Source organism: Phoenix dactylifera, unplaced genomic scaffold (assembly GCF_009389715.1).
Source record: "Phoenix dactylifera cultivar Barhee BC4 unplaced genomic scaffold, palm_55x_up_171113_PBpolish2nd_filt_p 000328F, whole genome shotgun sequence".
In the NCBI taxonomy this organism is placed as follows: domain Eukaryota; kingdom Viridiplantae; phylum Streptophyta; class Magnoliopsida; order Arecales; family Arecaceae; genus Phoenix; species Phoenix dactylifera.
Genome location: NW_024067792.1, coordinates 287,693 through 299,908, shown reverse-complemented (window position 1 = coordinate 299,908; position 12,216 = coordinate 287,693). Strand labels below are relative to the sequence as shown.

General features: G+C 36.7%; 1 protein-coding gene across 1 annotated transcript; it reads right to left on the bottom strand.

The window, feature by feature from the left end:
* Window positions 1-6,337: 6,337 nt before the first annotated feature.
* Window positions 6,338-8,190, bottom strand: LOC103708895 (TLC domain-containing protein At5g14285-like). Its single transcript, XM_008793999.4, has one exon. The coding sequence runs from the start codon at window positions 7,429-7,431 to the stop codon at window positions 6,688-6,690; it is 744 nt and encodes a 247-aa protein (XP_008792221.2). The 5' UTR covers window positions 7,432-8,190; the 3' UTR covers window positions 6,338-6,687.
* Window positions 8,191-12,216: the final 4,026 nt, after the last annotated feature.

Below are 12,216 nucleotides of genomic sequence, written 5' to 3'. Positions count from 1 at the left end.
TAACGACTATGAGCTGATGCATGGAGCTTTTGCGAGTTTATGCGTGGGATAGCGACCGCTGACGCGTGGGTTTGTATTAATCTTGGATTGAAATAACATAAAATATTGTTGTTCAACAATTGGATACATTGACACACACACACATATATATATATATATGTGCTTTATGATAAAATAATAATGTGCTTATTATTGTATGAGCTTTCCGAGTATTGATGCGATATTCATGTTATCTTATATTACTGGTCGATTATTTTCTTATTACTCATGGTGTAGCAGTTTGGAATTCTTATTGAGTTGAAAAAGCTCATACTCTTCTACTTTTTTTTTTTTTTTTTGTCATAGGGGGCATAGTTTCGAATGGGAGGGATGTAGAGTTCGTACAACTAGTCATTAGTTAGTTGTTTTTTTTCTTATTTTGCTGGTATCGATGGCATTGAGATATTTGTAATTGAACTAGTTGATGATTTAATGTTAGTAAATTGATTTAATTATAATTGTTGGCGTTATGTGAATTTTGTTCATCTCAGGTCTATCATATTTTCTAGAGTTCAACTTTAGAGAGTGTGTGGTTGTGTTACGTGCCCGGACCTGGATGTTGGATTCGGAGCGTGATAGGTAATTTCCTATCCAACCCCTAGTACCGTACCAACAAGCCAATCAGCCACAACGATATATGAATCCAAGAAATCCTCCAAGCATGCAAAATATTCGACAATACTGGTTTCTAATGAGGCAGCCTGCTCTAGCAAATATGGCAATATCCCCATGAGCTAGTTGAGAGGGCCTGATCTGCGAAGGCGAGTTGAGTTCTTCACTCGCAGCTAGCGAAGCATTTCTAATTCCAGTTTGATGACATAGAAGTTCATCCTCGATATGTTGTAAGCTGTGCAGCAGAAGATCAAATGTACTTCAATGAAGTGCTTCAACAAAATCATTTCGATCAAACGCCAATAGAAAGCAACAAAGAGACTAGTAGCCAGTTTGTTCCATATCTCGTCGATTGTGGGCGACAAAGAGATGCATCAAAATTTCATCCTCACCAAAGTAACAACCATGTATTGTCTTGAGATCTGCATGCCACGATCAACCAGCAATTCCCTGGATGGCAATTTATTCCATACAAGAAACTGGCACTGACAAGGATGGTAGAGCTCAAGGTTTGTAGATCAATGATGTTATTAATTCAACAGCAGTATTATCCTAATATATTTCTCTGAAATAGTATTAATGTAATATATGATAGAGGCTAATAATTTAGAGTACATAACCAGGTGGTAAAGTGGATTGGAGAATCTCTTAGGGCTCGTTTGGTTCGCGGGAAGCATTTTCCCTCCTAGGAATATGATTCCTGGGAAGCAGATTCCTAGGAAGAGGATGCTTAGGAAAGTACTTTTGGCATGTTTGGGTGACCATGAGAAAGTGACAAATTTCCAAAGTGCTTATGTTTGGTTGACCATCCATTTTCCAGCTGGAAAAGTTATATATAATTCCTATTATACCCTTAATAAAAATTAGATTTTTAATGTCTCTTTAATGCTTCTTTAATGCTGAAGAGCCTTTTTGGAAAAAAAATAAAAATTGAGTGATTCCCGTCTCATGTGGGAATCATATTCCCATGGAAATACAACTTTTCCGTCTCTCTCCTTTGAAAACTCCAACCAAATAAGAGGCATGTCATTACGAGCCCTTAATGACTAGTGAGGTTGGATGTCTCTATAATTGTTAGGGTTGCCAACAAAGTGAAAGAAAAGAGAGCTTATTGGAGCGAAGTTTCTATTTCATTGTTTAGAGCTAAAAGAAAAGTTTCAAGGAGAAGAAACTACTAAAAGAATATCTGTACCCAATTACAAAAATTGGAATGATATTTTAAAATTGCAGAAAAGTATTTGACTACATTTTTTTTTTTAAGTATACGTTATTTTTTATGTTTAAAATGTACAGGTACGACAAAAGAGTTCTATGGAGTTTAAAAAGGCTTAACCCACACAAACATTTGGCAAAAATCCAAGTCCAGCCTTCAACATGTTCAATAATAAGAATCACCAACCAAGGTTCCACACAGCACTAACAGCTATCTGAAACCTTTTTTTTTTTAATATCTAGTAATGCTAGGAGGCTCTTGTTTCATGCCAAATAAAAAGTTATCCTTCCACAAGGTGCAAGAAGGGCATTGGTTAAGTTACGGGTTACATGTGGGCAATTGAATATTGAGCTGCCAAGCCAGCTTTAATAGCCAGAGGAACTTTTTTCATATGCACATAATGGCCCATGGTGTATTTTCACTTGACATCAAAAAGATTGGATAAGGGAACTCCTAGCACAAACACAAAATAACCTGCGGCTTTTGGACTGCATAAACTAATGCCTGGACTGCATTATGTCATCAAGTATATGCATGAGTACATCCAGAGAAGTTCAAACAATAATAACATCAAATGATGTCACTAAACCTTTTACAATGATAATATTTCAAGGCATATGGAATATGTAAAAAAATCTATAAGTTTTTTTTGCATATATACTCTCCTAAATATATAAAATTATATGAATATTCTCGTAAAATTACTATCTTTTTTTACATCCTTTTTCTTTTCCTTTTTTGCATACATACCCATATCGTCTAACGTCGTTAAAAATTAAACGGCTTTAAACTAAAATGACTGAAATATCCTCATGGATAGATACGCAAAAAAAGTTATAAAGGTTTACACATAAATAGCAACTTTATGAAAATATTCATGTAATTTTTTATATTTAGAAGGGTATACATTCAAAAAATTCATTAAAAAAAATTAAAATTCTATTGGAACTTGCTAAGTCTTTTATGATTCAGTTGGATCGACAAGTCAAAAAAAGATTGAGCTACATGATCTTTTTTTTTTTTAAGATCATGACTCAATCAAATTGGAATATTAGGTGATCATTTTGGTAATACTATTCTCTATTTGATTTTGATATAATTATCATTATTGAATCTATAATATCTATATATTGTTCATTACTTTTAAAAGATTAAAGCATATCAAATTTAAATTAATTATAGAAGCTTAGATTAGTAAAATATTTTTTAGTGATTTGTAAATATTGAGTTATTGTTTATTTTTTAGACTAGAATTTCATAAAAGCAGTATGATTTATTCTATAAGAGTTGATATTAATATGAGATCATGTGATATAGTAATATTAATATTTTTTTACCACATTTTTTATCAAGAACAACTGAATTATCTTTACTAAATTTTAATTATTTTTATTAGATTTTTTTTAAGTGTATATCCTCCTAAATATGCGTAATTACATGAAAATCTTTGCAAAGTTGCTATATGTATGGATATTCTTATAAAGTATTCTTTTTGCGCATCTACCTGTAAGGATATTTTAGCTATTTTAAATTTAAATCGCTTATTTTTTAATGACGTTAGATGGTATGAGTGTATATATATATATATATATACAAGCAAAATAAATATTGTACGAAAATATTAATATAATTTTATATATTTTGGAAGGTATATATAAAGAAAAAAAATCTAAATCTATTTGTAAGGCTGGAAATATGCCCTTTTCGCTCTCTTCCAAGCATGCACCTGCGCTAACGGGTAAACGAGCAAGCCGTAATGGTACGAAGAAAGCCACTGGGAAACACTGTGGTCCTTTTAAATGATGAGAGCATATCCAGGACCTTTGTTTGCATAAAGTTTTTAATTAGCAGACCACTTTTAGAAGGAGCACTCATGCTACTCTTGCGTAGACCTGTTCAAATTTCGGACGGCCCATTCAAGCCCGAAGAGGTTTAGACAAGCCCGAGCTTGGATTTCAAGTCCGATGGGCAGGGCTGAGCTCGTCTACTAAATGGGCTGGACTCAGATTTACATCGATTCATTCAAAGCTCGAAACTTATAATATATATGTATATATATATAATTCCACTATCATGTCTTTGATTAAGGGGAGGGGTGGCAGCTCCTGATCAGCGAAGTTGTATGATAGGATGCCGGCTGCCGTTTGGAGGCTAAACCTCACCTTCGCCAACCTCTGCTCCAAGCTCGCTACCCGCTCTCATCCTAGCTCCGTCTGCAATTGCTGGGCTTTCCTCTACCTTCTCAAGTCCCTCTAAGACGACTGCCGCCGCATCGACCCCCTCTTCCAGCCCCTGCCGTCAACAGCCTCCCCACCTGCACCACCAAGAAAACCCTATCCCGCTCCGGCGGCGTCCTTATCTCCAGGGATCTATACGCAAGATCATGCCTTGAAACTATGTGGATCTAGTCATTGAGGAGATTGGGGTCTCGAGGTTGGCCCTTGCCAAGACATCCTCTATACCTACTAGAGGATCGACAAGCGGTATGTGAGGTTTGACTCTCTTTTTTTTTATTTGAGAGTGTGTATGTGTGTGTGAGACTCTTTGGCAAAGCCCATAGCCTGGTCTAAAAGCCCAAGGCTCAATAAGGAGCCAGCTCGAGCTTGGAAAAGAGGCCTGAAGGCCAAGCCTTACGCCTAAATAAATTAAGAGCTACTTTAGGCTGGGCGTGGCCCAAATCCAGCCCGGCCCACTCGTTAAGCGGGTCTATCATAGAATGGCATATTCTGACAAAAGTGAAACACGGCACTGCAACAGAACTACAGAAGAAAATGCTCTTCAAGAAGGATATCTATAGGAGAAGCATATATCCTCTAATTACAGAAAGTGATCTAAAAACAAAGAAGAATCAATCACCACAATTTCTTTTCTTCATTCTGCCGGTAGCTACATACATATTACAAAAGAGACTACGAACCCTACTACGAATTACATCAAACTACCCTGAAGGCCAACAACTCGAGCACCATACTATAGCTAAGCACCGGCGATATTGGATGCCGAAGGATGAAAGCTTGTTAAAGCAAAATCCAATACAATGCCGCCAACAATTGCATAAATTGAAGATTTGTTAACCTTCTTTAACTTGATAAATTCTAGACTACTAAAGTAAGAAGCATGATGCTTTTCATGTGAAAGGTTCTCAGACACTAACTTTACTACTTGAAGGCACTTTTAGTAAAGAATGCTAACAAAGCTATGCTCATAATAGAATAACATTGCCTGGCAAGGCCACCAACTAAAAGAATCATTTTATACACTTATGAAGGAGACTGGAGAATTTCTTCTTTTGAAAAAAAATGGAGGAGATGAAAGAAGAAAATTTGGTAACTTAATTTAAACATATGTGCACCACTAGTTTGTAGCATATTTTCGCAAAGAATTAGCATTTCTGAATAAGTGAAGTACTGAGTGACTAGTATTCTTGGTGTTCGATCCAAATTAACAGTGAGGACAGATACAGATGGGTGTTATTTTGTCTCCCAGCTTTCATGAGGTTTATTCAAGACTTGAGGCAATAGCAACTGGGCTTGATTCAAGAAAAGAATAAGAAAGCAAAGTCCTGGCTTAAAAATTACTTGCAGAAGTCTCAAAATTCGCAGGAGAGAACAAACTTCTGAAGGTTACAAAAACGTACATACAGGAATAAAAGCTTTCTTCATGACTAAGGATTCGAGAACAACTGCATATGAAGCCAGTGGCACTTGGCAAAGAGATGTCAAGGTGAATGCCTTATTCACATGAAACTTTCAGTTAAAAATCTGAAGATCAGCGATGGTTTCTGGTTCTATAACTTGTTTGACATCATCAAGGTATTCTCTAGGCTTAAAAAACTATTTGCAGAAGTCTCAACACTCACATGAGAGAACAAACTTTGAAAGGTTACGAAAATGTATATACAGGAAACAGAAGTTCTTCATAACTTTGAATTCTTGGACAACTGCATATGAAGCTGGTGGAAGATGGTATAGAGATGTCAAGGTGAATGCCTTATTCACACGAAACCTTCAATTAAGAATCTGAAGATCAGCAATGGCTTCTGGTTCTATAAGCTGGTTGACATCATCGAGGTACTCTCTAGCCCTTGTTTGGAGTGAAAAATCCAAGCGAGTGCAAATGATGTGAGTGCCCATATGAACAAAAAGAATTGGGGGTAGATGCAAGCTTGTTCAATAAACATGAAAATGATAATTTCTTTGCTGTCTAGTACTCATTTGAGACTTTTATTGATTGCTTTCAGCAAGATAATTAGCTGAAGATATAATAAAGGAGAGAGGTTCTCAGAGAATAAAGATGCCCGATCGTTCTTTTCCTACCTAAGATCTAAAGCTGGAGGCCCCTCCCTCTTCTTTCCCTTCCCATCCATAGAATATGGGATTCTCCCTTGTGTTCCTTCTTCAGAGGTAATTCAAGGTTCCTTGGCAATTCTTGGTAGAATAAAGAGAAAGCAGCCCTACAGATGAAAGTGCTTTGTCCAGATGAAAATTAATCACATATATTCACAAAATAATTTCAAATTATTACATCCAATAAAACAAATTGCAATATGGCAAACCAGAGGGAGCAAGAAGTACTAGACTTGGAATATAAATCATGGTTAAGAAGATGAATTAGAAAACTATGTAATTTAACAACTACCATACCACATCTTCTACTTTCCAATGCCCAATTGACTTTTAAATACCTTCAGCTCAGCACAAGTTTTGCTGATGAAGAACTGCATTGAATCATGACTTTGGGTTGACGTGTTGGAACTAGATACAGCAAATCGGCCAAGCCACTGATCATCCAATGTTACCCGTATCAGTTCTCCAGCCGGCGACTTACCTTCCTTTCTTCTCTTCCTTCTGACTCATCTCTCTGAACAGCTTCATCCAAAGATTTGAAATCCACAGGATACTGACTGCAATTGCCACACCGACCACAACAATCCATGAGACAGAAGCCCACATTGGAATCACATCACCGGCCTTCCCGCTCATATAGAAAGCACTCATCTTGTAGAAGAACACCGGCCCGACGAGTCCCCTCGCGACAGTATACAAAGCATAGAAAGGAGGAGACAAGAACATATGCATTCTTGCAGCAGAGGGCAATTCTGCTTTCCGGAGTCCGGCTAGCGCCCACACATTCTGGCAAAAGCTGGTAACCTCTGCAAACACCAGGAGGACTAGTACTGCAAAAGCACCATGAAGAACAAGGCAGCGACAGGTGACCAACACGAAGAGCGTTGCGAGGTGGTGGGCAATGAAGAGATAATCTCCTGGGACAAAAATTAGGTAGTGGAGCAGATCACTTGTGAAGTAGGCAATGCTGAAGTCAAGAACCAGGTTCTGGAAATTGGTATTGGGAGAGGCAAATCCTCGAATTGGTTGTGATAGAATTGCAGAGAGAGCCAAGAAGACGGCCGGTGTTCCATGACACAAGGAGATGAAGCAACTCGATGCATCCGGGCGGTGCTTCGGACCCCAGTTGCGGAAAATTACGAAGTATCCGATAAGATATATGAGACAGAACATTGCGAAGAAGGAGGGGAATAGCGAGTACTCAGGAATCACAGCCTCCATCGTAAAAATAACAAAAAAAAAAAGGAACTTTGAACCAAATAAAATACTCTAAAAATCACAGCTTTTCTTCCTCTAAGGAGTTCCTGAGAGCCCAAAATCGGATTTTGGGCATAAAATCAATTGAAAAGCCTTCAAGTCCAGATATTTCCAGCAGCCAAAGACACCCAGAACACGGAATCCCACTCTACCACGCAGAATTCCCTTCTTCTCCTCTTTCCGGGCGAACCGAAGCCAGGGTTGCCCTTCCGAACACCAAACCCATAAAGGCGCAAACTTTCCGAATTCAACAGCTTAGAAATCGATAAAAAAAACCCGGCTTGGGATAAAACCCAACGGACTTTTGCGTTCAAATCCACTCAAATCCGATCAACAAGACTCAGTCCTTCATTCTTCAAAGGTCCAAATCTAGGATTTCGAACAGAAACAGAGAAGATGGAGGTACCTGCGCCTGGAAGCCAGAGATAATCTGGATCCCCGATATTACGATTAGGGTTAGGGTTTTGAAAGCCGCCCACCGAGAATACTGGGAGAGCGGCTCCCCGCACATAACAAAATAGAGAGAGAGAGAGAGAATTTTGGGGGGGAGAGGGGAGAGGAGAGTGGAGACTCAAAAAAGGGAAACGTGAGGTTATATGTTTGTGAGGAACTCTTTAAGCTAGATGGTGGGCTCCCATAAGGACAAGGAATTGAAATTTGTTTCTAGTTGAGATTTATAATGAAAACGTGATGTTGGTAGTTGACTGGGGGATCATGATAAGATAGAGGAAGGTGAGAGCCAATGGAAACAGAACAGCGGCTTAAAGTTTCAGCGTGGTGTGGGGATGGATGTCTGGTGTCTCACGCATACGCCTTGGATATTCTCTGGTGTTATACTTGGGATGGGGAAATAAAACAATCTCATGTCATTCTCGAGTGAAGACTAAGAGAATTATAGTTGTGTTGTTGTTGTTTTCTTGGTTTAGTTTGCAAGTTTTTGTATGGCCTTATCTTTTCCATCTATCTTTCCTCTGTGTAGTGTCCTTTTTCTCTCCTACCAACCTTGTTTGTGCCATATATTCATAAATCAATCTTTTTTTTTTGGTTTTGCTGAATAATCGATTGAAAAATTCAGTTTTGTTTTTCGATAGAAATTTATATGTATTTGCATAAGAAATAGTATATCATTAATTTGGGCCAAAATTGATCACAAATTTAGACAAAATTTATATGGTTGCCACATCAGTTATTTAAGTTCGTCGCTTGTCTCATGCATACAAAGAGTGATATTTGATACGAATAATAAACCCATAACGCACACATATATATACATACATACATACATAGAGAGAGAGAGAGAGATTCTCCTATATTAAGAAATTAATTATAAGATTCAGATTGGTTGCTAATGATTGCACCATTATTAACAAACATGTTTGGAGTAATTGCAATCCACTTGGTATATTGTTCTTTTCCAAGCTGATGCCATTGGTTATTTCTACTCATTTCAAGTTTGAGCAGTCAAGTTCAACCAAAAAAAAGGGAAAGAAATTCTACAATACATAACACTATATAGCTCACGCTTGTGCACAAATCTTATTCATTTCTACTATGTAGCGCAAACTTGTAAAACTACTTATAAGACATGCACATTGTCTACATTTCTCTTCTTGGTCTAGATTTCTTGAGCTACATGTTTTACCCATGCCACATTATATTACTCTAACTGAATTTTAACCACGATACTTTATTGGTATGTATTACTCTCTATGATATGCATGGGACGAACAACTATTGAGAATACATGTACAATAAAAAGAATGTTTTTGTAAGTCTTTATGCTTTAAACATATCTTTCTTGTAAACAATATAAATTGTACATGCATAAATCTAGGCGTCGTGCTCATTTTAACATAAGCAATGCTATTATGCAAATCGATTCTTCACAAAAAACTTTATAAAGTTTCGTTTTGATTTATGTTATTGTCAGTTCGTCATAGCCATATTTACATGTTATAATTAACATGTAACAGCTTAAAAAAGTGAAATAATATTTTTAAGAAATATCATTCTATCATGATACAAAAATAATGATGTCATAAGCATATTCTAGAAACATCAGGAGAAGTTTGTTTAACCAAACCTTTATGAATTCAGAACATCATACATAAGGCAGGCACTTAAATCATGTCCCTTATAAGGGCAATGAATCTAGCTGAAAATATCCATTGTTTGTATGCTTACACATGAGAATGAAAATGTCCAAGATAAAAATATCCATTTGATATTATGTCTGATACATTCATAGGCCTTTGCATGCTTATATAGGAGAATGAAGGTGTCCAAGATCTTCATAACAAGCACTAAATTGAATTGAGGCTGTTCTTTTAAATAATGAGACCACATCTATTTCTGAAAAAAAATAACTTGACGAGAAAAATAAAAAATAGAATTGAGGCTCCTCCCAATGCTTGTGCTTCTTCTTTTTGTTTTAGCAACTATAGTTCGGGTCACCTTCACTTACTTTCAAAGGCAAAAACTAAAAAAAGAATAAGGCATAACCTTTCCATTTAATCTTTTCTCCATGGAAATCAGTAAATCTTCTGGTATAGAACCATCTCCGAAATAAGTTAGATAGAACACAAGAGGATAGAGGCCTTGTTCCTAGCTTTTAGTCAATCTTAAAACATATAATGGATAGCCTGCAATTCAAGTTTTTGTTTTCTTGGTGATAATGGCTAAATTATACACTTAGATACTTGAAGTGACCAAAATTATAGCCTCCAATGCTCTACAAAATTAGTAGAAGCTCCGTAATTATCTATTTTACATGAGAATTGTTTTATTTTTAAAAAATTTTCAGCTCTATTTGGATGCCTGATAACGTGCAAGATAGAAGTGACTCTGGAAGGAAAGTTTCATAAATCAAGGAATATGGGTAGGAGATAGAAGTGGGGTGGGGGGAGATTCGAAATTGAAAAGGGGAGTTTTGAGGTTGCGTGTTTGATGGAAAGTTCTTTGGTTAGGTGGAGGATTTGGATAAAGACAAGGAACTGGAACTTGTTCTGGATTTAGATCAAATATAATGAGAGCAATGTTGATTGAATGATCGTTGTTTGGTGGGAAATGTGTTAAAAATAGGAGGTGAGAATGAACAGAAAATTAATAATTACTCGAAAACTTGCTTGGTCTACAAATTGTTTGGTATCTCACACGCTATGGATTTGGTATCTCACACACGCAATGGATATTCTCTATTCATATTCTTGGGTAGGAACGTCACTAATTTTATCGGGCGGCACACGCATAGCACGTGCTAGGGAAACAAAGAGACCCCCGGTAGAAGTTTTCTTCCTCGATGACTCCGAATGAGATCCCTTCCCTCCGCAAACCTCCATAACCGAGAACCACCTTCCTTTCTCTCTCTTTTTAATGATAGTTATTTTTCTAAAATGATTTAGCGATGTATGTAAAATCTTATGCTTGATCCGATAACTTAGTGTAAGATTTACTTACTGGGCCGTGTAGTTCATATCTCCTTTTTTTTATCTTTTTCAGACGAATAAGAACACAAGGAGTGAGAAATGAGCTAGACTCAGGAATCAAGACTTCAGTAGTAGGAATTTTAGTTTATTAGTTGATTATGACTTTATAGTTAATAATTTTATGAATTTTTGAAATATATGTTTTTGAATATATGAAAATCTTGGACTTAGAAGCTCTAGTTAGCAACTTAATTCTTATTTAAATGATGGAAGACTTTGAATCTCTTATTATTATATTTTGTATAAGTTGAATTTCTATCATGGGCGGTATCCCATCGTAGCAAGGCCACGTTACGTCCCGGATAGGGTGTGACAAGTGCTATATCTTGTTAGAGAATATGATAACCATTAACTTACTTTACAATATATTATTTCAAGCTATACTATTCAAAGGTGGAGTAGTTTATTCCGAGCCGAGAAAAATTAATTCCACACAGGACTCTTCTTCAACCCTGCAAACAAGAACACCTAGAAGCTTTATATTTTTCTCTTGGTCTTGGCATGCATATCTTTGTATGATCTTGGATTTCAGTCCACCTTCTTTATGTATTCCTCTTGCTCCTACCAGCGTGCAAAGAAAGCGAGATAGCAACAATTATATTTTTGAGCTATTTGAGATATACTTGCGAGATATCTTGATTAATCAATCTTGTAGTACATCCTTAGAAATTCATGTGCGTGTGCCTTGGAAATGACACTATTAGCTTGGGTTATCCACTTGTTCAGATATGTTCAGATAAGTAGCCACCTAGGCTTATCTTGTAGCCCGTATCCCATGCTGATCCATGATGTTGTGTAAAATGTCACGCTGGATATATGTTGTGACCTTATATTATTTATGGTGCTATTCAGATTTTTTTCACTAATCAAACTATTCCAGATAGGATATACCTTGTCTTTTCTTTTATTTGCGAAGCAAATCTTTTCTCTACTTTCCCCTCTTAGCCGAAACCCTCACCAGCTAGCCTTGCTTTCCCTACCGGGGAGGATGAAAAGAGCTGCCGACCAATCGCCATTGCCGCAGCGTCGCCACCATCAATCGCTAGCTACAATAGCCGTGCTTCTCCGAATCTGAGTAAACTCGCTGGCCGACGCATCTTTATTTTTTTGCTTCTATTTAAGATCTCTTAATTATATAGCGACATGGCAACATGTAAATGGTAAGTAAAAGATTATCTGTCAATGTAGTATTTTATAAAAAAATATAGTCATAAAAAATTAACTATGTAAGATAGCAAATGAAAAGAAAATACAAAATAAAATG

What these genes read in the sequence shown, in the direction of transcription:
- LOC103708895 (XM_008793999.4), bottom strand. Translation starts at nt 7,431, where the DNA reads ATGGAGGCTGTGATTCCTGAGTACTCGCTATTCCCCTCCTTCTTCGCA.